This window comes from Aspergillus chevalieri, chromosome 7 (genome assembly GCF_016861735.1).
Source record: "Aspergillus chevalieri M1 DNA, chromosome 7, nearly complete sequence".
In the NCBI taxonomy this organism is placed as follows: Eukaryota; Fungi; Ascomycota; class Eurotiomycetes; order Eurotiales; family Aspergillaceae; genus Aspergillus; species Aspergillus chevalieri.
In genome coordinates, this window is record NC_057368.1 from 698,365 (window position 1) to 722,794 (window position 24,430).

The 24,430-nt window shown below is 48.4% G+C and overlaps 8 protein-coding genes across 8 annotated transcripts; 2 read left to right on the forward strand and 6 right to left on the reverse strand.

The window, feature by feature from the left end:
* Positions 1-985: 985 nt before the first annotated feature.
* ACHE_70224A (ATP-binding protein) lies at positions 986-7,241 on the reverse strand (the record flags this gene model as incomplete). Its single annotated transcript, XM_043282534.1, has 11 exons — positions 986-1,738; positions 1,807-1,889; positions 1,951-3,134; positions 3,196-3,315; positions 3,373-3,545; positions 3,604-3,749; positions 3,802-4,947; positions 5,000-5,126; positions 5,183-5,665; positions 5,733-6,472; positions 6,527-7,241. The coding sequence occupies 11 exons, from the start codon at positions 7,239-7,241 to the stop codon at positions 986-988; spliced, it is 5,670 nt and encodes a 1,889-aa protein (XP_043139903.1).
* Positions 7,242-9,213: 1,972 nt separating this feature from the next.
* Positions 9,214-9,444, reverse strand: ACHE_70225A (uncharacterized protein; the record flags this gene model as incomplete). Its single annotated transcript, XM_043282535.1, has 1 exon — positions 9,214-9,444. The coding sequence occupies one exon, from the start codon at positions 9,442-9,444 to the stop codon at positions 9,214-9,216; it is 231 nt and encodes a 76-aa protein (XP_043139904.1).
* Positions 9,445-10,968: 1,524 nt separating this feature from the next.
* Positions 10,969-14,363, reverse strand: ACHE_70226A (uncharacterized protein; the record flags this gene model as incomplete). The annotated part of the gene is made up of 6 exons (XM_043282536.1): positions 10,969-11,157; positions 11,219-11,521; positions 11,648-12,533; positions 12,584-13,186; positions 13,237-13,569; positions 13,621-14,363. 6 exons carry the CDS (start codon positions 14,361-14,363, stop codon positions 10,969-10,971), a joined length of 3,057 nt encoding a protein of 1,018 aa, XP_043139905.1.
* Positions 14,364-15,619: 1,256 nt separating this feature from the next.
* On the reverse strand, positions 15,620-16,277 carry ACHE_70227A (uncharacterized protein; the record flags this gene model as incomplete). Its single annotated transcript, XM_043282537.1, has 2 exons — positions 15,620-15,706; positions 15,744-16,277. 2 exons carry the CDS (start codon positions 16,275-16,277, stop codon positions 15,620-15,622), a joined length of 621 nt encoding a protein of 206 aa, XP_043139906.1.
* A 745-nt stretch (positions 16,278-17,022) lies between these two features.
* ACHE_70228A (uncharacterized protein) lies at positions 17,023-17,956 on the reverse strand (the record flags this gene model as incomplete). The annotated part of the gene is made up of 2 exons (XM_043282538.1): positions 17,023-17,516; positions 17,572-17,956. 2 exons carry the CDS (start codon positions 17,954-17,956, stop codon positions 17,023-17,025), a joined length of 879 nt encoding a protein of 292 aa, XP_043139907.1.
* Positions 17,957-19,357: 1,401 nt separating this feature from the next.
* ACHE_70229S (Hsp70 family protein) lies at positions 19,358-20,877 on the forward strand (the record flags this gene model as incomplete). The annotated part of the gene is made up of 7 exons (XM_043282539.1): positions 19,358-19,451; positions 19,506-20,095; positions 20,150-20,194; positions 20,255-20,324; positions 20,387-20,642; positions 20,696-20,801; positions 20,866-20,877. The coding sequence occupies 7 exons, from the start codon at positions 19,358-19,360 to the stop codon at positions 20,875-20,877; spliced, it is 1,173 nt and encodes a 390-aa protein (XP_043139908.1).
* A 330-nt stretch (positions 20,878-21,207) lies between these two features.
* Positions 21,208-21,723, forward strand: ACHE_70230S (uncharacterized protein; the record flags this gene model as incomplete). Its single annotated transcript, XM_043282540.1, has 3 exons — positions 21,208-21,243; positions 21,316-21,451; positions 21,506-21,723. The coding sequence occupies 3 exons, from the start codon at positions 21,208-21,210 to the stop codon at positions 21,721-21,723; spliced, it is 390 nt and encodes a 129-aa protein (XP_043139909.1).
* Positions 21,724-22,135: 412 nt separating this feature from the next.
* ACHE_70231A (putative phosphoinositide-specific phospholipase C) lies at positions 22,136-24,374 on the reverse strand (the record flags this gene model as incomplete). Its single annotated transcript, XM_043282541.1, has 4 exons — positions 22,136-22,301; positions 22,354-22,954; positions 23,007-23,778; positions 23,925-24,374. The coding sequence occupies 4 exons, from the start codon at positions 24,372-24,374 to the stop codon at positions 22,136-22,138; spliced, it is 1,989 nt and encodes a 662-aa protein (XP_043139910.1).
* Between the last annotated feature and the right edge of the window lie 56 nt (positions 24,375-24,430).

Below are 24,430 nucleotides of genomic sequence, written 5' to 3' on the forward strand. Positions count from 1 at the left end.
GCAAGGTTGTTTCAGTTCTCACATCATCATTGCTAGACCTAGCACAAATACTGGGTCGTAGAAAGGAAGCCATTTTTTTGCAATTGCCGGTCTTGTAATACATATTCAGCATTCTAATCTAAATTACCGCGACATTTCTCGAAAACATCGTCGCTCATCCACGCTGTTTCGGCTCAAGTAAGCCGAAATTTGAGACCTGCCCGGTTCCCTGCTCGCCTTGAATGGTATATGGGCGACTTTATCCTTGGAGGCAAAGGAAACAACAAGTATCCGACAGTTGTTGTTAGTCAGTAGCTGAGCATTTGGTATGTGAGTCGGGCGATCAACCTTTGCCTGGTTATATACTTACAAAAACAACAGCTCTTTCCTGATAGATTTTCCTTTTTTTGGTCGCCTCGTGCGATGAGTATGGGAAGGCAAGTATTCCTTTCCGAATCTGTCAGAGCATAACACCGTTTCCTTTTTCTTGTGGTCGTCTTTGTCCGCTTTGATAAGATGAACAATGATATACATTAAATGCTGATACCAATTAGTTCCTTAAATGCCCAAAGCTGTAAATGTTTAATGACATAAGTACATGTACTTTCGAAAGTATGTTATTAGAGGATTTGACTCGTTTCCCTTTAGCTGCAGTGAGTCTTGGTTTCTTGCAACTAGATTTGAGATTCTATGCATGTCTCGCTTGCTTTGGTCCGGGACGTTCTATTACTAAAATTGCAATTCCGCATGATGTTACCATGGTGCATTTTATCGAGACTACCTTACACCTTACTCAGGCTGCCCACAAACTCGCCTTCTCACCTTCAACAAAAAGGAAATCCGAGGCGTCGTGACAAACATGATCTATTCTCATAACGCCAATTCAGGGAACACGCCGTCAGTAGCCGAGGTCGGAGTTCGTATACTCTATCATACAAGACGAGTGAAGATAAAAGAGTAACATTCTAAAGAGAACTTCTGGTCCGCTAATTAAGATGCTGAAAACTCAACGGAAGCCGATCACCTTGTCTGCAACGTTCTTGTACAGATCTGCTGGGTTCGAACCCGGCGTCCATGTCACCTCATACCTCTTCGTCTCTCCTGCCCACGCTACATCAACCGAGAAAACAAGGGGCTCATTTTTGGCGAATACCTCGGTGCTGGCTTTGACGACAATGAGTGTGATCCGGGGCGTTGCCTTCTTCAGCGCCTCGACAACTTGCTTCGCTGCCTTGGTCTCCGCATTGACGCCATTTCTGATATCTTTGAGGGTTTTCTGGATCACTTGAACCTGCGCGGCGACTCTGTCATGGTCATTCTTCTTGTTCCGATACGCATCTTCGAAAGGCTTGAGCTCGATCTCTTTCTCCAGCGTCAAAATGCGCGTTTGAACTTCCCTCTCTTGGTTTGTAATTCTGCCCTTGTTTTTCTCAAGTGCATCGATTGCCATCCGGAGGTTAGCTTCTAACTCCTTGCTCTTCTCCCGGAGCTCATTGAGTTGTCGTATCTGGCGATCCAGTTCAGCTCGTTCGTCCCTCGACATTTCTTGAATATAGCCATAAACACCGTTCCTCGTCAGGGAGTCAAGAGCTCTACCGAACTTGTTGATTTCTCTGACGGCATCGTTTATGCCATATTCAATTTGCCTAAAAGCCGGTGAGCTCACGATTTCCCTTGCAAGCTTGAGAATCTCGTTCTGAGCATCCCGTCGAGCTTTGATTTGCTCCAGGCCGACATTGGCTTCTTGGAATTTCAACCACTAATTCGCGCACAACATGGTCAACTGGGTTTCCAGCACGGCGATGATACTGTTGGGAAAAAACTCACTGTTGAAAACTTGTCGAAAAAGCCAGCATCACAATGAATTCGCCACGCCTGTTCCTTCCAGGCGTATGCTTGGTTCACTTGGTCTGCAAACCAATTCATTCATTAGCGGCGTACAGAACCCGAGAATCGTGAGAGGAAACCTACCTTGCCACCAACGCCAGCTCCTTTCTACTTCTTCACCTTTCCTCAGAGCATCTCCCCATGATGCTTCCTTTTCATCTTCCAGTCTCTTCTTCTCAAGCTCCCATTCTGCCTGCTTTTGCCTTTGCTCTTCCACCTTGCGCTCATATTCATTTCTCATCTCACGCACTTTGGTGTCAAGTTGACGTTGCGCGTCATCTCTCTTTGATTCCTTCGCTTTGATTTCATCACTGTTCTGGTCCTTTTTGGCCTTGGCATCTTTGACGGCTTGGTCATATTTTTCAAGCTCATTTGCCAACATGGTCAGCTCGCCATTTTCCTTATTGATTGCCTCTTGCCGTTCCAGGACTTCTGCATCCGACTTTAGTTTCATCCGGTCCAAGTCCTTTTTCATAATTGCCAGTTCGCTTTCGTGCTTATCAATCTGTCCTTGGAGGTCGTTGATGGCGTTGTCGATGGTTTCCGTTGCAAGTTTCCCGATCGCATCGATTCCGTTATTAATGCCATCAAAGATCGCACCGAAGAGGTCAGGCCTGAGCTCCGCTTCAAATCTAACCAACAGGCCATCCAGTGTCTTGGTTTCGGGGATCCTAGCCTTTGCCTTCATCTGGAAGGAAAGTTCCTCCAAGAATTGAATCGAAACATCGGCATCCAAACGTCTTTCCTGCACATCGGCGTCAATGTACATTTTCAGGTGCAAATCATGAAAACGAATCATTCCATCGATCAAGATTTTCTGCGTCTCCTTTGTCATTGTGATGTCCATCGTCGCCCGTTTCCTATCGTCCTTAGCAGATCTGATCTCAAGCCCTCCGATGTTGAAGTTATCGAGGCCTGCTTTGATCATGAAGCCATCGTCTTTAAGACGTCCCTCAAAGTCGCCCTTCTTTTTGAGAAACTCCACACTTCCCTTCATCAGGATACTGGGTTCATAGTAGACATCAAAGACCTTCGCACCGGTTGAGAGGCTGAACTTCAAATCACGAAAGACGAGAATATCATCGGCACCTTCGATGTTTTCCATGGCCTTGATATCAGCCATTTCCGCCGCGAACTTCACAAGCTTCATAATGTTGGCTTCGCTCATGCTGAATGAAATGACTTGATCCTTGCCGATACCGAGGCTTAAAGCCATGTCTGCCTCGAACTCTTTGCCGACCTTGATGTTCCCTGCTGCCTCCAAGCGACTACTCCTGTGTCAATAGAAAAGCCTGACCGTTTCCGATGGAAATGAGGGATTTGACTTACTCTGGCCCATGAACAACGACAGTCGCGTACCTAAATCCGGCACCAACACCCAGTTTTGATATGACCAAGTTTTTGTTGAAGTTGAAAGGATTGATCCAGATATCCTTCTTGTCCATATGGCTGTGAACATTTGGTCAGCGTCCCATCAAATTTATGGGAAGAGCAATTGGGACATACAGCTTTCCCTCGGCACGCTCGATGCCTCCCTTGATATGACCTCTGACCCTAATTGGAGCCTGGTCTTCAAACAGAAGTTTCAGGGTAGCGTCGAGCTGCAGGTAAGGACCCTCGTTATCTACGGCGATAGCAGCACCGAATTCACCGAGTTTTGCGTAGTCGCGGAGAGGAATCTAGGTAAAGAGTCAACATAAAAAGCTCTTTGTTTGATCGGCTTGGTTCTTCTCTTACCTCCATAGATCTCGGCATGTTGATCCGTATCAGGAGCTTTCCTTCGAAAGAGAAGCCCACAATCAACACGAGTCCATTGAGCTTTTGATTGTTGTTGAGCTTCTCAAGTGCGTCGAATTTCCGGATGGTCGCACACAGTTGGACGCCTTCGTTTGTTAACAAGCCAAGATCGTTTAGAGATCAAAGAAACTGGCTTACCTTTGGCAATAGGGTATTTGTACGAGTCCACCTCTGCGAGGACATCCCAGCTTGCAGGTTTCTTATCCTCACTCTTTTCTACACTTTTTTCCTCGCTCTTCTCCTCGCTCTTCTCCTCGCTCTTCTCCTCGCTCTTCTCCTCGCTCTTCTCCTCGCTCTTCTCCTCGCTCTTCTCCTCGCTCTTCTCCTCGCTCTTCTCCTCGCTCTTCTCCTCGCTCTTCTCCTCGCTCTTCTCCTTGCTCTTCTCCTCATCCGTCCCCTCACCCTCTTCCTTACTATTTTCCCCACTCGAACCATCTTCACTGTCTTCCTTTACCTCCCTCTCCTCTGACGAGCCAATCAGTGCCAGGTTGTCGAGCTCCAAGTCTAAGAACCCGCCCTTCAGCGTGGGCCAAAGCTCGGACAATTTGAGGCTCTTGACACTGCCGACGGCAAGCCATTCGCGAGTCTGTTTGTTCTTCTTCTGTTCGATGTGAAGACCAACCGTGACAACGAACTCTTCGATCTGAACGATTCCCAGAATGGAGAACTGGCTTTCTCGCTTAGGCTTTGTGGGTTTATCATCATCTTTCTTTTCTCCTGCAACGCCTGGCTTCGTCACTGCTTTCTCTCCATCGGTAATTGATTCCTGCTCATCAGCGGCTTCGGCTTTGCTGTCTTGCTCGGTGGAAACAGGTTTGTCAGTGATGGATTTGGTTGTCTTTTCATCTGTCTGGCCCTTGATCTTCTTTTTGTCGTGTCTGAAGGCGACGTAAATATTCAGACCTGCCTTTTGTATCTTAACACTTGTCTCCGGAATATTGAAATCCTTGATATCTCCGTTGATCGTCAGACCATCTTGATTGATCTTAATCAGAGCACTGGAACTGGCATGTTCGTTGAACGTAACATGACCGTCCAACTGCAAAGATCTCTCTGTCGTCTTCTCCTCCTTGCGCTTCTTGCTGGATAGGTTGAGATGAAGTTCCTTGAAAGTAATCTCGTTTCCTTTGGCTTCGTTTTTCGCATCGGTCTCCTCTTCCTCCTTGACTTTGGTGTCTGTAATCGTGTCGTCTTTTGGTACCTCGTAACCGGCGACTTGTGCGTGAATCTTCTTGATCTCACTCAACTTGAGGTCGCCAACCTCGGCATCCAGGGAGTTCTCGTCTGCCAACACATCAGTCAATACTTTCGATATGCTCAAGAAAGTCTTACGCACTCTTCGAAATTAACCCTGTAACCTTAAAAGTTCCACCTCCCAGCTTCAAGTCTGCCAAAAGGTCCAAACGCAAGGTCTCTTTGAATTCACCGTGCTCAAAGGATGACTTAAGCTCGGCCTTTGTCAACTAAAAATATCAAGCGGATTAGCAGCGGATTTTTCGATGAAGAAATCTCAACTTACCGAGACATTCTTGATACCGTAGATATCGTCCCACTTGTCGCACCAGATGACCATGTTCCACACTCTCTTGTGCTTGCCATCCGACCATTGCTTCTGAGGCTTCTGGAGCTTTTTCGAAGGTTTCCCTGCGGGCGGTTCGGCATCAACCTTGACGACGTCTGCGGTGGGAGACTGGGTCATGTCTTTGTCGTCTTCGGCATTCTTCTCCGCATCTGTTTTGTCATCTTTCTTATCATCGCTCTCACCCTTTTCGCCATCTGTGCCATCTGCGCTATCGTCGACCTCAAAGTCTCGACCGATACGGTAATTCAACTCGACAGGAGCATTGGCGTGGGGAACTTTGGTAAACATCAGCGTCCCAAAGAAGCCGAAACCAAAGTTCCATGACTTTTTTTCTTTGGGCTTTCTCTTCTCATCATCTTCTTTCTTGTCGTCTCCCTCTTCAGGCTTAGCTGCGTCCTCAGTATCACCCTTGGGCTTGGCCTAGCTGGTGTTAACTGCTTTTCCTTTCACGGCGGAAAGGCTGAGGAATGGGATGAGAATAGCGTACCTCGGTGTCTTTCGTTGCAGATTCGGGTTTGCCCCCAACACCAGACTCCAGATTTTCCGGTGTCGCTTCGGTAGTATCTTTAGGAGGGTCTTCGGTAGATTGGTCATCCTTACCTTCCTCCTTACCTTCTTCGTCCTTTTTATCCTTATCATCATCCTTACCTTCCTCCTTATTATCCTTCTTGCTTCTAGCAGCCTTTGTGCCAGTAATTTCAACACCCATGGTCTTGAACTGGAGAAGGTCCCAAGTCTTCAGCCCCATATTGTCGAAGTAACCCTGAAGAACAAACTTCTCAACACGAGGCCTCTTAGTCCAATCTCTCTCATCCGCCAGATGTGCACTGAGATGTATAGACTCCGGGGTTTTCTGGCCACCGAACATGGACTTCAGCGCATCACTCGCCCACTGCAGACTATCCTTGAGTTGAACATCGGCTTCAAAGCGCAAACCGGGAGGGAAGAAGGCGCTTTGCTTCTCTTCGCAGTAAGTAAACGCCAGGTTCGTGATGGGCATCTTTTGGAGGTCGATGTCGTCGATAAATGGGAATAATGTTCCCAGGGGTTTGCCTTTTAGGGCGTAGCTTTCGGGGTTGAGGATGGCTTTTTCGCGGGCTGGCTCTGAATCATCTTCGCTGTCTGCGTTGGCATTCGCGTTGTTGTCGCCGTCGCCATCCTGATCTTCAGTTCCGGACCCATCCACTTTCTTGTTGCTGTCTTCCTTGTCGATTTTCTTTCCCGGGCCTTGACAAAACATTGGTCAGTGCCGCCTTATATTCCAATTGTTTCTCCACTTACCTTTAAACTTGTACAACTTGGCTTTCAACCCCTTGATACCGAAAAAGTTCTTGATATCCCCCGCCAGCACATAGCCACCAAGCTCAGTTTTGACAATCTCCTTGTCCCCGCTGGCACTGCCAGCATCCTGATCAATTTTCGGGGTACTCTTGATCATTTCAGCCAGGGCATCAGTGTTAGCCATCAGCTGTTTTTCAGCTGCAGCAGCAGCTGCAGCAACAGTCGTGGTCGTCGGCTTCTCATCCGGTAAAAGCAAAACAGGAAGCTGATTCGATCGTCCCTGCGCCTTATCTTGTGGCACCGCAGCTAGCATCTGGGCTTGAACACCGGCACTCCCTGTGATCGGGATGACAGGAAGACCCGCGAACGACGCCGCATGTTCATCCGGTACGACCAAGGAGACACTGTCCACGACTGCGCCTCCGATGACGGTCTGGTCCAGGTCTGTGGTCTTAAAGTCGGCGGGGTGGCTTGGGGCCTCGGTGGGAGTAAGTGGTTGGTTGTCGTCGCTTTCTGAGTCGCCGCTGTCATCAGGGGTGGTTAAGAAGGGCTCGTCTGCTGGTACGTCGGCGAGGGTGATGGGGAGGTAGTCGAGTTTCGACTTGTCGACTATCAGGTCGATGGATTCTAGTGACCGGGTGGAGAGGGGGGAATTATTAATTCCCTTCTCGATTTGGTCTGCCGTGAGGGCTTTGAGGGTTTGCATATTTGACATGGTGAGTGAAGTGACGGGATTAACGTCCTCAAAATTTGGAGGCTAGCAGTGCATGGCGGATTCAGGTATTATATCGAGTGCCCGAACCCGTGGCGTGACTACAACGGGCTGAAGGAACCGGAGCGCGAGGATCGGCATCATGAATGCTTCTCTTTTCTTCCCCCCTCTTTGAATCCTGTTTGAAGTGCATAAACGCAAGGCAGTACCGTACGGAGTACACGGGGGATCCACCGACAGCTGGCAGGTGGGATCCACCGGCTGCGCTGCGAGAAACATCAATGCCGCGTGCAGTACGCACAAGCACGCAGCAACCGACATGAGTGATAAACAGTCTGCACACATATCCAATGGCCATTCTATACAGTGCAATACACTACATATTACTACAAGTACATAGTACCTGTTTGTGACGCACATAGACTCAGATCGAACGTAATCATGCATTTCTCCACTGTCAAACTTCAGCTGAGCCATGCATAGGATCCACTATTCATTTTAGCCAATAAGATGGTATCTCAGTCTCAGCTCAAACCACGCAGCTCGTCATAGTATATCCCAGACGAACTCTGCGGTGATGATCAGCGGTACCGCTCTGTTGCCTCAGTTGCCGTTGGTTCTGATACCCAAGCCAAACACAGCGTATATAGGAGCGTGGGCTTCCAGATATCACGATATCCCAAGATGTAGGTACGACTTAGACCTAGCATGGATGTTTTTGAAGCAAGCGTATCAGGATTTCTGTTGACCCGTACACTTTTACAGCCACGCTATCACGGTGCAATTTTATTGGAACTGCCTTATCCAGGACGCTCAGTCGCCGACACAGCTTCTGCTCAGTGAGGCAAAAGCAGCTCGGAGTGAGCAGTAGACCGGAAAGGTAGAGACTTCAAAGCATCGAGAAAAAGTCTATCATTTATTCTTTTTGACCAAGCCCTGAAAATAATCACAGATCAGTTCGAATGGGGGTGATGGGCCTCGTACTACTATTATTACTATTTAATCAAGTTTATTTTCCATACCGAGCCTTAGAGCTATGGCAGACCATGATTCATGGACTTAGGCCGGCAGCTATTCTACGGTGTTTTGTCCCTATAAGTTCCTGAGGCAACACCCCCTTCTATAATTTTTCTAATCCTTTTCCTCGCCCCAGGCCGCCTGTATGCGCAGGGCTTTCGAGCACAGTGCTCTCCTTATGTTTCGGAGCAAAATGGGTGTGGCCTAGGCCAATTCTCAGCTTAGGCTACCCTCCCTGCTATCCTTCTCCTGTTCTACTTGCCTCCTCCAATGTTTCTAGTCCCCGTTCTCCGTCTTTCCGGGCTCTTTCTACCGGCCGTTGTAGATATCCCTGAGGTAGAGCTACGCTGGTGTTGGATAGGAATTGTAACAGCGCCCTGGTCGCTTTGGGCTCGCCTAGAAGTCGTCCTTGTGGATATTATTCTGCAGTAGTGGGTCTCATAACTCCGTCTGTCTCCAGGTCCATGTAGAGCCTGTTTCGTTGGTGTTGCCATTCCCGACATTCGAAGAGAAGATGGTGTGTTGTTTTCCTTGACATACCACATCCCTCACAGGTTGCATCCTCCCCGGATCCGATGTAGGTGTGCTCCTATGGCTGCATGTCCTGACTTCAGTTGAAAATAGCGGCTTGCTAGGTGCTTGGGGGCCATTGCCGCTGCAGGGTCAAGCCGCCAGTTCTTCTGTGGCCTGTATATTCGTTGACCTTGTTGGGATCGCTGTCCAAGCTCCTTAGTGAGCCATCTTTGCCTCTGTGTTGTAATGGCCTCTGTTCGGGCTCTACAGGCGAAGGCCAGAGAGATCTCTCTTGGGCCTTTTCCTGGAGGCTTATTGGCTGCCTGCTTTGCCGCCTGGTCGGCTCTCTCATTCCCTTCTACTCCTGCGTGTCCCGGAACCCATTGGATAGTGGGTTGGTGACCTCTGGCATGTAGTCTCTTGGCTATAGCATGTGCTTGGATCACTAATGCTTGACCTGGCCCTGGCTGGGTGTGTCGCAGCCTTGCAATGGCCGCTTGGGAGTCCAGCAAGATAGTGACTGGTTTTGGTCTCCCACTTTCTCTGCTAACTGGAGTGCTCGAACCGCTCCAAGATGCTCTGCATCAAAGACGTCATGTCCCTTGCCCAATGGGAACCCCCGGGTCTTCCCAGGCTCCTGGTTCTTGCCATGCAAGTCCTGCTCCGCATCTGCCATTCTCCAATCTTGACCTGTCTGACCAGATTGCTAGCCCAGGAGAGAAAGATTGCGCCGCTGCTAGGGCCTCTGAACCTGGTAGCACTTCTATTTGGGCTGGGAATTGGCCACTGGTTGTCTGTATCGTGCTTTCAAATCCCTCGGATGGATCTGCTGGTAGGATATTGGCTAGTTGTCGAGCGAGGTGTTGTCCCAGGGACCATGGGCCTCGGTTACCTTTCTCAGGCCATTGTCGGTCCCCTGGGGTCTGCTCCCCAGGCTGGACGTGTTGATCCCCTTCTCACAAGCTCATTGGAAGGATTTTCTTGGCTGGGTGGTTCCCTGGTAAGCTCAGCAGCCGGGTAGTATATCGTAACTGTCAGGCCTCCAGTAGAACCTCTGCCGGTGCTACGAACCAGTGGTCCTATTTGGGTGGACTTCAGCATGCCAGTGATAGCGCGGGCCTGTCGACTGATCATCAGCTGTATACCAGCTAGCCGATCCTTCTGGCCCTGCCACCAGAGTTCTGCTCCATAGAGGGCTACTGACTGCACCGCCGCGACTTGAACCTGGCGAGTCAGTCCTGCAGCAAGTCCATGACTCTGACATGGGCGTTGTACCCGGTTTTCTGCAGCCTGTGCCTTGCGCATGCATATCTGATAATGGGCCTTGAGATTCAGCCCAGAATCAAGCCAGACACCAAGCCATCAGGTTGCTTCTGGGTTGAAGGGCACACAGTGGCCATCTACTTTAATTTGATCTTTCAGTTCTCAGCCCCGTTCACGAGTAAGCAGGACTGCTTCTGTTTTCCCTGCATCAAACTGCACTGCATTGTCATGCCCCCATTATATAGCCACCTTGGCTGCTTTTTGCAGTTTGTCGCAGACCTCTCTGACAGAGTGCCTTGAGACAAGCGGACCTACATCATCTGCAAAAGAAAGAGACTGGACGCTGTCACGGGCTCCGAATAGTAGATGATAACGAACTGAATTCCTAACTGTACTATTGTGGCCATCGACGAGAATATCGAATCCGGGGAAGAAAAGAGAAAAGGAAATCTATCTAGATAATGAGGAGGTTTTAAGAGGATTGTTAGCGACATGACTGGATGGTTATTTGTGATGTATCACCCATTGCCGTAGTGTCGAGCCGCCATATGAGCTATCATATGTGAGCCGTCACAGACGCCAATCTCGCTCCTCTGGTTGCATCAAACACACCGCTGAGGTAGATGATGAACAGAATAGGTGACTGGTGAGCCCTGTGGCACCCCTGAGTTAATTGGATGTGCCGGGCATTGTGTGTTGTAAATCTGCAGCTGAACCCATCTGTCGGTCAAAAAGGACTGAACCCATCAGATCAGGTCCCCATCCAGGTTGAATTCAATCAGTGGATTTATCTGTCGGCTTGGGCTCACATGGTCGAAGCCTCGTACTTAGAAGCAGTCATATACCAAGGTTGAATTAATTGGGATGCCAGGCTTTTCTGTTCACGAAGCATGGAATGGTAAATGAGTAATTAAATAGGAATCAGATAGGGTAATCACTAGTAGTCTACTCTGGGAGAAACGCTATATGACGCAGGTGTGAAACGAAGCATGCCCACTTCCCTCAATGTCTCCGGGTCAAGATAGATCTCCATCGCTGTACCGTCGCTCCCAAGACTATATACTCGGAAGATCAGGTAAATTTTGGCATTTGCTGGCTCATGATTTCCAATTTTCATTGACTGCATCTGGGTTGCGACTGATTTCAGTATACATGACGCAAAATATAAAAGGGACCAATAAACTTACCCGTACGTATTGGCTTCTATTCATATAGAATGGAGTCCCACATGTCCCGGCGGTCGTCTTGACTTCGATAAAGTATGTTGGGGTGGCTCCCTCCCAGTCTATCTGTGACAGATATCCGGCATTGATAAGTATTTTAGTGAGCACTGAATCTATGTCGTTGTAGACTAGATCCGCTGTTTCAAGCCCACTCCATGGTTCAAGATCAAGATATTCGGGATGAACGTTAACCATTTTGCGCACATTGCTTTGCCAATTTTGGCGGGTGAAGCCCGGTAGGCTTTGCTGCGAAAGGAGCTCGAATGCCTGTCATTGACGATGTTAGTTTTCACACTGATCACATAAAGCGTATCCGTAAATACTGCTAGGACGGAAGACGACAAAGGATTAGGGGGGGAAAAAAGGAAAAAGAAAAAGGGAGGGTTGTCAAACATATAGCTCTCCTGCAGCCCCTATCTTGATATCATGTGCTAATTGGCTCTCTGAAGGAATGCTTGATCTTGATGCGAGACCTTGGATAGAGTTTCCACTAGCACAAGCGGTAGTGGAGGTACTATCCGAGTTCCGAGGGAAAGCTGCCTGACGTGCCAGCATGATGACATGGTCCAATAATCGAACATATTGTGGGCTGTAGGACGTAGGCACAGAGGTCGTATCTGAAGATGGCTCAACAAAGTTAGTCGGAACAGGTCTCGGGAAAGAAGATGCTTGTTGATGTGTCGACAAAGAATATTCTGGTTCATATTCTGGGCGTTGCACTGTAGAGGACGCATTACGAGTCGCCGTGTCTGGGCTAGCCATTGATCCTTGCGTGAATTCTGTCTCAGAAGATCGACTCTCATCGTCGGATGAAGTGCCATAAACATCAAAAGTATCTCCGAAACTACTTTCTTGAGTCGCCTCTGTTGGAAAATCAGTGTCAGGGTCATCGGTATCCGCATATGAGATTCTGCTAATTCCGTTGTCGTCTAGCACGTTCTCAATAACATCTTCATGCAGGAGACAAAGCAATCGAAAGACCTCGGTTGCTGTCCTATCCTCAATCTCCAAAAAGGAAACTAGTGCCTCGGGTAGCTGTGTTGAGTAGCACCGTTGTCTTTGCTGCGGATCCCGAGGAACGTAGATCCTAAGCTTATTATTGCTATGATCAATATGAACCAATCCTTTATCGGTCTCTGCATTGATTCGAAGGCCATTGTGCGACAGTATGACTGTTTTCATGAAACCGTGACTTTCATGTATAATAATATGTTGCAGGCGTCTCCGGATACTTGCACCGTCGCTTTGAAGTCTACCTGCATCGTAATGTACAGCACACCTTACATTTCGGTTAGTATTTTGATAGCAAGGGTGCCAAATTTGACTTGCCGATACAGATGCCGGGCCTTTTTTCGGAATGTGTGGGTCAGGCTTGAGGATGGTTCAGGTGCGGGAAACCGTACGATCGTTCTCTCCTGCACAGCAACTGACATGTAATGGTTCCCCAAAGACAGCGCCTCGAATAGTCGACGCAGTCTGAAAACTTCCTCTAAAGAAAAGTTTAACATGGAAACCTTGCCATGGAACGCGGCTTGATACTCGATCCGGTCAGCGATAAAGAATGCATCAGTTAGCTTCGCAAGCATTTTACTTCCATCAGCCCTTTCAATGGGTAAGAATCTCAGTTCTCGAACCCCATGCAGATCTTCAGCGGACGGTCGGAGCTGGCCCATACTGTGGATAGAAGCTTTGATGGCAGTGATATCGTTGGGTTGATCTGACACAAGAATCCGAAGTTGGTTGATATAAGTCGTGATGGTGGGAATCTGTATGTTAAGGACACCTCGGAGAAGCCCTTCAAACCTAGAGTACATAGTGCTGATTCCAAATTGTCCACCGATTTTCGAAGCCGCAGCCCAAATACACTGGTCTGGTGAAACCCATGACCGCTGTGTCGGTATGTAGATCAATTTCTCCTTGTGGAACATATCGCTGGAAGTTCTTGTCAATAATGTTCAAGGATGCTCAAATGACTTGATTACCATGCATAAGTTGTAAGAGCGCCTCCTTCTAGTAGCTCTTCTGAAAGTTCACCATATATGGAATACAGATCTTCCAACAGCACATCCGGGAATTTCTTGCGATATTGAAGCTCTTCAAGATATGTCGTGATGGATGCGTCAGCAACACAAAGCATGTTCTTGAACAAATGCACCACATTTGGGTTATCTGAATATTCTTGATGCATTGCAAGGGGATACTTGTTGCGCAGACAGTGATTTCCTCTCCAGACGCACTGCCGATATGATGTTATTCGCGCAGGCCTTGTTTGTGTGGCTGGAATATAAACTGCTTCCGAATTGCAGAAGAGATTACTATTTTTATTAGGTTTCATAATTCAGCTCACGCTACAGATTGTAACTCACCGCACTTCGCTTGGATCTTCGTCGAAGAATCGGATTGAGAGCTCTCGGTACATCGCGAAGAAACCATCCCGTGCCGTATCCAGTGGAGCTTTCTCTTTGAGGGAATGGAGCACCTGCTCCATGAAAATTATATCAGGACTCAGGCCAACCTCGAATTCGGCGAGAAATTCCCATCCATCGATGGTCTCAGTGGCCCACTCAGGAAGTGGTTCTATGAAAAGGTTGAACGAGTCCGTAATGGATGCCCGCGAGCATATATTATTCAATTCCGTGGAGGGAAAGTAAGTTTCTTTCAGAGGATACCATGTGTCGGTGTTTTGGCATGGAACCTCTATATTTCTAACGGTTTCGATAATCTGAGGTGTGATTTGCCCTTGGTAGTCATGCCAGTAGGTTTTCAGAATGTCAAGCAGCGTAAGCGGATGATTGATTGCAAGGTTCTGGAACAGGTTTGAAAGCTTATCAGTGTGGCGATCTTTCAGCCTCGGAATGCAGCGCACCGACGCCCTTCTTTCGAGCCATTCTTCCCATGACAGGCCATTGCTTTTGGCCTCCGCTGAGATAGCATCAAGGTAGGCTTGATTGATAAACAGCATGTCTGTTGGCCAACCATCACTCTCAAGTTTACGTGACAGCTCCTTGGTCCCACATCTTCCGGGTGTGGGGAGGTATAAGTCATCCACTATGATATCCACACCGTATGGCACACGTGCGCGATATACGGGCCTCTCATGTTGATCCATAATATATATCCGTTTATCCAGTGACACTTCATCCCCTAAGGCCCAGAAGAGATAACGAAGATGGGATATCGAATTTTGTAGGCTCACCCCATAGGGTCGGTTGTATTTTTTCAAAATAAACTCAATGACCTGTGAGGGGGCGCAGTGTGTCACTCCCAGTGTGTCAAAAAGAGCTCTCCTGGATGAGTTCCCCAGCGCTCCTGCGTGAACTATTTCCAGCTCTAAATCCCCTGGAACAGCAACCCCCTTATTATCATTGGGAAAGTATGTTCTCGAGGCTGAATCCTTCAAGCGTGATCCATCAGAGACTGGAACAAGTGGCATATGCTTGATACGCCGCGCAACCTCGGAGTTGCTGGGATGAACCTTTAATGCTCGCACCAAAAGATTGGCTACTCTTGTATGCCAATCATCACTTAACGCCGGATCAAGAAATTGCGGTTCGTCCCCCTGGAGATACAAATCTAAGCGGTCGAGCATGCTCACGTAGGAATGAATTTTCACGCCCAGTTCCATCAGAGCATCTTTCTGTTGTGACCAATTGTACCGTGGTGATAGATAAACCTCGCTTTCTAAATCATCAATTAATGGCTGACCATGACAGTCACAATGTCGACTAGAAAGATGCTGCAATGTTTCCGGATACTTGAGGTCACCCCTCCACGTCAGCAGGATTCGGTTGCTTTTGAGTCTATCGAATATTGTCTCTCGAACTTCGCTCCAAAACGGGTCCGTGATATAAAGGCCAGGAAGGTACTGAAGCCATTCGTACTGTAGTGATGGTTGGGAACAGAAATAGCGCACTGCCTCAACAAACAAATCGCAGATGCCATTTCGAATGGCGTAATTTCTCGGGCAGCGATGGATGCCTTGGCGGCTTGCCTGTGTGATGAAATCTGACTGAATGAGAAACTGCTTGGTGATTAATACAGGGCAAAAAAAATTGATGATAGGACGGGACTGGCTTACATTGAAACCCTCTCGATGCACTGGTAAAAAAGAATAGACATATTGAGGCTCTTTGATTGGCTTCAAAGATGCGTCCACTGGGAAAGCGAGAACAACTTCTGCATCATTTTGCCCCGGGCGGCTGGAATGCTCGGGTAGGCCAGAAACGGTAGCCTTGCGGATAATGAAGTTCTTGACTTGTTCTTCACCATTGCTCATTTGGACAAGCTTCGTTGAAGTCTCCATTTCATTTCGACAGAACACATATGAAGCATTTGGAAAAGTCGATTTCTCGGATGGTCTCACGTTTATTGTAATCTTTTGGAGTTTCTGAAGAAATAGGAGGAGTGTGTCTGGTATTTCAGCGAGCTCTGTGGCTCGTGCGTCGAAATCTTCTGGATGTATGAGAAAAAGCGTGATTCTCGTCCTCACCTCATCGGGAAGAGCTTCGTGTTCTTGATTCGACGGGGTTATCATGCCTAATCCGCTCTCATTGCGGCAGTGCTGGAAGGAAAAACAGAAAGGTCCAGATTGGATCTGAACCCTTTGAGCAACCTTAAAAACAGACTTGAACCCGATCCCTTTATGGCCGATATAACCGCCAGTCAGAGGTTTGCTGCTGTTATGGATGCTGCAAATGGCGCGGACATCTTCCTCGTTGAAGCCATCCTCGTTCGAGTCAATGACCAGTCGGTCATCATGTAACGTGAAGTGGATATATGGGCTCTCGTTACGACTTAACGCTGACTCATAGCGATTATCCTCGGCATTCTGGATTAGCTCAAAGATAAACCGAGTATCCGAGTCGTATAAGTCTTCGGCAACGTGGCGAATAGACCGACCTGCTAGAGATTGTAGGTTTTGATAGACTTCCGTCAGGTCGGTTCCCAATTCTGCTCGCTGCTCCTCTGTAATTCCCCCATTCCTGCGACGGATATTATTCACGATTTCCCGTGCTTGTTCCATGGAAGGCGACTCCATTAGTGCTCAAAAAAAAAAAAAAAAAGCCGATTTATCACAAATAGAAATAGCTAGTTAATGTTGACAGTTCGCAGTCACTGCTTCTACTTAGTCTCCAAGGATGCTAATATTCCAAGTCGTAAGCTTATAGTATTGCTATAGTTGGGGCTCTCTCTCTCTCTCTCTTTTTTCTTTTTCATGGAAGTGGGGGAAGGGAGGGGGCGGCGCAGTCTCTCAACAAAGGTACCATTGGAATTGCATAAGGATCTTTAACTAGGGTCGGGCCAGCCCTTCCCGTCTCCGCACATACATACACCCCGGCGACTAGCGAGATCAAGGCACGGCCCTTGTCAAACACAGTAAAACGGGAATTGCATAGGAGCACGCAACCGGCCATCACAATCCAATCATGATATTACAGGATGTGTTAGCCGCGGGGTTACAGTGAAGATCAATTCCTTCGCGTTGGTCAATACATGCGGCGCAGTCAAATATGGACGGCTTACGACGCTCCATCCATAAGGGTACTCTTTGCGAACTATAGGCAATTCATGTTGGCTCAGATTTGCACGGGAGGGTATGCTGAAAGCTTCGGATGTCAAGTTCAACCGAGTTACCTAAAACTGATGGCGATGGGGGCGTAGCTGAAATCCCTACCTGTTGGGAAAGGGCGCCGTGGACTACGATCTCATCATTTAGGGTTGGGACATGACTCGGTACAAAGGAACCTTCTGTTAGATTCGAATTGTGACTACGCGTTATCCTCCACCAAAACGATCGCTTTAGCCCAGACCTTGCTCTTGTCATAGTTCTCGCCATTCTCATTACCGAATGCCAAGACTGCCGGCTGAATGCACAGAAGGATCTTCCTACCGTCAAGTCTCTTGTCATCTTCGTCAAGGTGATGTAGTCGATGGGCCGTCATCAGTGAGGAGGATGCGCGAAACTTGTGTAAGCGCTGCAGGCCATGGGATGCAATAACAGTCCGTTGAGCCCACAAGGACAACGCTAGTCCTCCAGCTTGATGATAGAGTCTATATAAGTCGTCACTCCGCCTTATCACCTCAGCTTGACTCTCAGGCTCACGAAGCAAGATATGGGCGCGGCCATTGATGAGGGCTTCACCATGGAAACTAGCCATCTTTTGTATCCTATCGGGCATTGAAGACCCTTTGCCACCTGATCGGTGCCCAGATAGGACTCGTATCATGTGCGACCGCCATATTTCCGCCTCTTCCTTGTTCACTGTGGAGTGGAGTGGTTAGCCACTGGGTGCTTTTTCTTGCCACTAGGGACTTACACTGTGTCATAGTTTGATGTAAAAGTCGCATCTCAGCCCGATTAGGTAGTTCTGGATCATCAATGGTCTCAGGAAAGGCGAAAAACGGATCAGCAAAAATAGTTTGAAAGATGTCTTTGGCAAGGAGCGCTTGAACGAGAAGAGGAAAGACCTTGTTCGAGGATATCGGCATTCGTTCCAGCAATGAACACCAGTTTGTTTGCACGCAATATCCTTTCAGCTCTTCGACAACCTTATCTTTCTCAAGAGCTGACACACTTTCCAAATCAGAGCTAACTGCCGCCCTACTGTACTTCCTCGCCCAAGATCGCAGTCCATCTTGGAGCTTTGCCAGCTCATCTCGAACAACTCTGTCTTCCTTTGCAGCCCAACCGCCTTGTTCCATTGCTCGAAGTGCGCCTTCTTGTGCAGTGAGGGCTATAGATTGCAGTTTTCTGCACTCGCCGTCCAATCTCTTGAGACTCCTTTGAAAATTTATGTTGTCTTGTTCCAGTTGCACTATATATGCATTCCTTTGCTGGATATCCTCGGTGCAGGTCGCTTGCATATTCTTCAAGTGTGTGTCAAAATGCTGCACCGTTTGAGCATGTTTCGCTTGCAAGTCCCTGATCTCTGCATCCTTTCCTTCTATTATCCAACTGAACTGTTGCCCACTCTGCCAAGGGGGGCCCCTTTGGGTATCCTGGACATAGTGGGCTCCGTTACTCTCAACTGGTGCCGGGACTATGGGGTTCCGCTCTTTGTTCGAACTTTCTTTTGGTGTAGGTGCAGGGTACAACGGAGGGCTGGGACTTAGAGAGGCTGTTTGACGCTGTAGTAGAGTCAGTAATCAGCCCCATAATTAAAGGGATTTGGTGTTCTCACAGGTATGATTCGAAGCACGAGATTACCTAAGAACTCACTTATTGAAGAGCTCTGGCTACTCGCACTGGAGTGCCTACTTTCCCTTGGTCCTCTGTGAGAGGAATTACCACCACTGGAGGCCACCTCCTTTTTATTAGATCGTTAATAGATTTTGAGAGGAATATTGATATAAAGGACTTTTCTCACCGGCTTATAGTTCCTAGAACCAGTCGGGATAGTAGCATCTTCCTTCATTCTTAGCGATGATATCAGGTGAGAGTCTATGCTTCAACGTTTTTGGCGCCGTGAAAATATGAATACTTCACTGAAGCCTAAATTTGGGACAGATAAACCGCTTCCGAGGTGGGGACATGGTGTCCAGCAAGGTATCAGGAATCAATTCGGGTAACTAAACAACGAGGCTTGTGGAATCAAGGATCTGCCGGCTACTTCCTAGACGAAGGACAAACCCCCAGCAGCCCTGGGTATTCCAAATCCGAGATGGATACGCAATAGCCAACTACAATTAACCACGGGGTGTCGTCTACTCTGGGGAGCACGCAGCTCGGCGCTGGCTGGTACGGAGATCCCCGATGAAAATGTACGTGCAGGAATATAATATAGTTGGCTGGCATGTGGAAATAATTGGACGCGTGAATTGGAGTAATTAATGCAGCAGGGGCCACGATCCTTCCCAGTGGGGGTGGCTCCCTATCTAAGGCACTAGATTTCTGGCTATGGTCAATGCCTGCATTGGGTCCTGCGCCGCATTTTTCCCTGGCCGCCATTGCGTGCTTCTCATTGAGATGTAAGCTACTAGTCGATAAACATGACCAGATTTTGTACTCTTATAAAACTGCACACCGGCCAGAACTTAGCTCCTCAGGGCAGCATACAATTCACTGATATCCTTCAATGAAAACATATTCTATCTACTGGAAGTATGTCTTCGGAACTTATCAACAGGCTAGGCTCGCTGGTACTTGCGCCAACCCACAAGATTATAGTAGGTGTTGATTATGGCACTACTTATACCGGTGATTGATTCCTCTTTCTACTCAAAGAGACTAAGCTGACATAAAATTCTCAAGGCGCTAGTTATGTGAGCACCAAAGGCAAGGCTGATCTAGACAACATTATCCTTATCAATTCATGGCCCGGTCCAACGAGGGACGCTGAGACGGTCCTAAAAACACCATCCCGGATCGCATATCAAGAGGATAATCCACGGGTTAGCAAGCAACGATGGGGATATCAAGTCGAGCCGGGGATGATCGCATACTCCTGGTCCAAGCTGCTCCTAGATGAGAATACACCACTGACGAAATATGACGATGCTGCTCTGGATGGCTCCTCTGGGGCGGGGATTCTGAAATTACCCAAAGGCAAGAATGCAGTGGACGTGGTCTCTAACTACCTATCTGAGGTATACCAGTATATTTTAAAAACTATTGCCAAGCAGATCACAGAAGAGGCGCTTAGCGTCACGCCACTGGAGTTCTGGTTCACGGTTCCTGCGATATGGTCTGACCAAGCGCAATCTGCAACTCGAACAGCTGCCCGGAGAGCAGGATTTGGAAGTCGGGTAGGAGACTATATATTCATGATTAGTGAGCCGGAGGCTGCAGCCATTGCGGCGTTGAAGAAATACACGACCAATTCTATGGGCGGCTCTGTAGAGGTCAGTCTTCCCTTTATTTTGGGTCTTAGAATTGCAGCTAATTGCCATCCGCAGCCCGGAGATGGTGTCCTCGTCTGTGATTGTGGAGGTGGTACTGTGGTGAGGATTGAAAGATTAAAAGTTTTATTCTCGTTCGCAAACGGGAAGCTAATGTCTCAGGATATTACGACCTACCTGGTAGAAGCAACACACCCGGAGCTAATGTTTGAGGAACTTTGTACGGGAATCGGTAGGTTCTTAAGCCAGTCGATAATATCCATATCTGGACAGCCGCTGAAGTAGGATCGTTAGGGGGGAAGTGCGGTTCCACTGCGGTGGACCGTAATCTCTACCAGCTCATGTCTGACAGATTTGGTGATGCATTTGATAGTCTGCCCATGAAGAGAAAGGGCCCTGGGAGTGAATTCATGAAGAATTTTGAGGTCATCAAGAGAGACTTCGGTAATTCAGATGAGGAGAGGATCTTTGAGCTTCCCATAAACATGGCCGTTGAGGATCCGAATCCGGAGCATTTTGATGACGAAGAGCGCATGGTTATAATCCATAGGTCTGTGGATGCTTTTCATTTGGAGAAATAACTGCTAAATAACTATCCTATAGTGATGACCTAAGATCGATCTTTGATCCTGTTGTCGATCAGATTCTCAGCCTAGTCCGTCAACAGATCAAGGATGCCACTGCGGAAGTTGGAAGAGGTGTCATTAATGTACGGCTTAGACAAACGATGTCTTCTCTACCTCTGAATTGTTGTAGGTACTGACTAAAGGCAGAGGGTCATTTGAGCCGGAGGTTTTGGCGATTCGGAATATCTCCGGGAGGCCTTTAAAAAGGAGTTCTGGTCGACTGATGGGCTGATAGTCACCGTGCCCGACAATCCGTGCGTAAAAACTCATTCCCTTCCGTCTGTTTGAACGGTAAGAAATCCATGCTGATATTCTGAGCCATTCAGGCAAGCCGCTATCGTTCAGGGTGCTGCCCTCCGTGGCCTCCAGGGCTTACGGTCGACAGCAAAGAAATGTCGCCGGCATTATGGAACTAGGATCGGAATTCCATTCCGCAGAGGCATTGACAGTGAGTATAATTCTTATATTGACTCATTTAGCGGCAAAAAAATGGCTTCGGGTTACATGGAATGGATTATTGCGAAGGTCTGTTATATCTTACCAATATCTCTGTTTCGCGCAGACGATGACGTGCTAATGATAATCTTCTCGACAAAGGGCGAGAAATACTCAGAGAATCACAGCTGTACCGTTTCGTTTTATAGAAGCCATCAGGATTCTCATGGGTTGAAATTCTATGCAGAGCTCTATTCATGCGATTCGAATCATGCCCCAGAACGAGTTGATGACCCAGGTTTGTATCCCTGATCCCATATCACGAGCTCTCCATCTAACACTCATGTTGAAGGGGTTCGCTGTGTTGGAAGTATTTGTACAGACTTGACAGGTGTCGATCTTGGCTTATTTGATTGCAAGTATAGCACAACCGGGAGAGTCTACAGAGTTGAATTTGACCTGAAGGTGGTCTTTGGCGCTCGAGAGGGCCTGCTTAAATTCGAAACCATCTGCCAAGGGAAAGTCATTGGCAGGACAACCATCGATTTCAGCACGACAAAATTCTACTGAGTGTAGGTGTGACATAGACTTGAAGCGATAGGATGTTAAAGCACAACGTGGAGCAGATTGTTGATTCAGTTCCTATGAGGGGACTATCACGTTATAATCTACGAAGGAATCAAATTTTCTACGTGGCCTTTGAGATGTCTCTAGTCTTCTTGTGTGTACCACGAGTTGCTCCAAGTACAAGCATTCTCGTAGTAGCCCGCGTTGCAAACGCTGTCTCTATGCTGACGGCAAAAAGTCTCGCAAGCCAAAGCATGCGTGACGGTTTCGTTGGTGCTGCGTTGCTGGGGGAAAGGAAAAGGCCGTAGAAGGCCGAGACAGTCAAGTACATATGCATTTCATTCTGCCACTATTGCCTGCTCTGTACAAAGCCACAGCATGCAGAGGCCTCTAGTAAAAATTGATAGATAACAGATTAAGAAATATTCTTGGTGATTTTCACCAAGACCACACCCCCCGATCTCCACCCAGTGCAGTCATGAAAGTGGAGAAGACGATAACCACTCTGCAGCCGGTCGAGTCGGATGCAGTTCCAAGCTGCCATAGAGTCGCGGCCGAGTTCGTCGTCCTTGATTTTAAATCTATAGCCGTGTTAGCTCTGATCTGGATCATCATGAGTGAGTGGAAACTCACCTAACGAAACTCAACTCCTCAACGATCCCTGTCACCTGCGGAAACTGGATTGTTTGAGGACCGAAGTCGGGCGTCACTCCGACAGAGCTCTTGATGGTCCGCTTGTAGCTGTTCTTCTCTGTATCGGTGCTGTCGTCGTCCGCTGTGGCGCCGGTTTCTTCTCCCGGTTGCTCAACGTGCAGACAGGTGGTCACGTACGGATGGAAGCTCTTCTCCTTGGTATCTCCAGGTGGGAGGGAAAGGTCCTGTGCGGCGAAGAACTCAATGGAGAGATCCAGTGTTCGTCGAATGATCGGGGTTGAAGGTTCCTCGGAGCTTCGGTAGCCTTGTGGCTTTTGCACCCATCCAGGTTCTCCTCGGAACATGCCGTGGTTCAGCATAGTGCCTTTGTCGAGATTTTGCCAGTTCAGGGCGACGATCTGCGCGCCGCGACGCCAGTGGAAGGCTGGGTCGAGATTGGAGGAGTTCACGCGGAGACCATAGGGGTAGACGCGCATGAAGTTGCTCCGGTTGTGTTCGAATAGAGCATCGCGGTAGTTTTGAGATGTTTCTTTAGCGGCACTTTCGGAGAGTGAGAATACATGGCCTGGTATCTTCGCCTCTGTATCATGACTCAGTTGGACCTTCGTTGAATTGTAGCACGAAACACATACCCGGTTGATCCAAGTGCTTGAAACTGAACCCCTTGGTGTAAACAGCTAGTCGACTCAAAGCATTCAAAATCTTAGAAGGCTTTGGTGGTGGCGCGGTCGATTCCTGCGACTTCTGTGATTGCACCACTTCGATTTCCTCAAGGTCTTCTGCGGCTTCACCCGCCTCGCCAGTAACCGACTCTGGCAGCCATTTCACTTTGATTAAGATCTTCCGCTTCAAATCCTCCAGTTTAGGCATAGGGCTGTTCAACAATTCCGGTGTGACCTCAATCAAGAACCCTTTCCACGCCTCCTGCATAATTTCCACCATAATCTCCTGCTGCTCCAGACAGGCATGCACCTCCAAGCTGACAATTACCGGCAAGTCGCTGACGACAAAGGCACTGTCGCGGATCGCATTGCACACATCACGGAATGTCGTCCCCTTGGTGAGCGTGTGACCGTGGAGCACCCTAGGCTCTGGACGTATCGGGAGATGAGCCGGACGGTCCTGGAAATTGCCATCACCGACAGTAGATGCGTCTTGCGGTATAGACTTGCGGCCCATGATGCTGCCCAGCTTGGATGAGACAGCGTCATTGATGCGGGACCGGCGATTGGTTGCCTTCTTTTCCTTTTCCAGCTTCTTGTGCTTTTGACGCTCCTTTTGCTCCTTCTTATGAGGTTTCTCGTCGTCTGAGCTGCTACTGCTGCTACTGGTGTCTTCGTCGGCCGAGTCAGCTTGTCCATCCCATACGTCAATCTCTACACATCGGCAGCCACCAAGAAGAACCTATATCAAGTTAGCAGGTGACCGGTCAGGGATTATCGTAGTATGACTGCATGTGCAATGACGGATCTGCAACCACCAGTCCCAAATCCCAACCTCAACAGTCGAAAAATCATAATTTAGGTGGTAGCAAGGAAAAAGAAACATACGTTCGTATACGCGCTGGCGGCAGCATCACTGTAGAGCTGATTACCTGTCAGATACGTATTATGACTAGACGAGATAAAATAGTCCGTGATAGGGGCCGAGGTATCCTGCTCGTGTGGAGGTCGCAATGCAGCCGAAGCCGGACTAGCCATGTATGCTTGGAAGTCTGCCAGAGAGGCAAGTGGGTCTGCATGTTCCTTTCCATCAGAAGACTCGCTCTGGGCCTTGTGGAGGAAGTCTGATTTGCACGACTCAGAGGTTAACAGGGACTTGTAGATCTCCTGAAGGTACGACGCCATTGTGGGTGAGAATGCCGCGACGGACTCGCGCACTTCTGCGGCATGGGGGATCGATGGTTCAGCACCTGGTGCAGGGGGGGAGCCTAGTGCGAGGTGACTGGTCTTCTCCACGAGCTGATGCACCTTCTCTTTCATAGCGGCGGTTTCCACCATTTTGCTTTTTTGCTTATTTTGTTTCGTTTGTTCCGATGGAAACTGCTGATCGAATA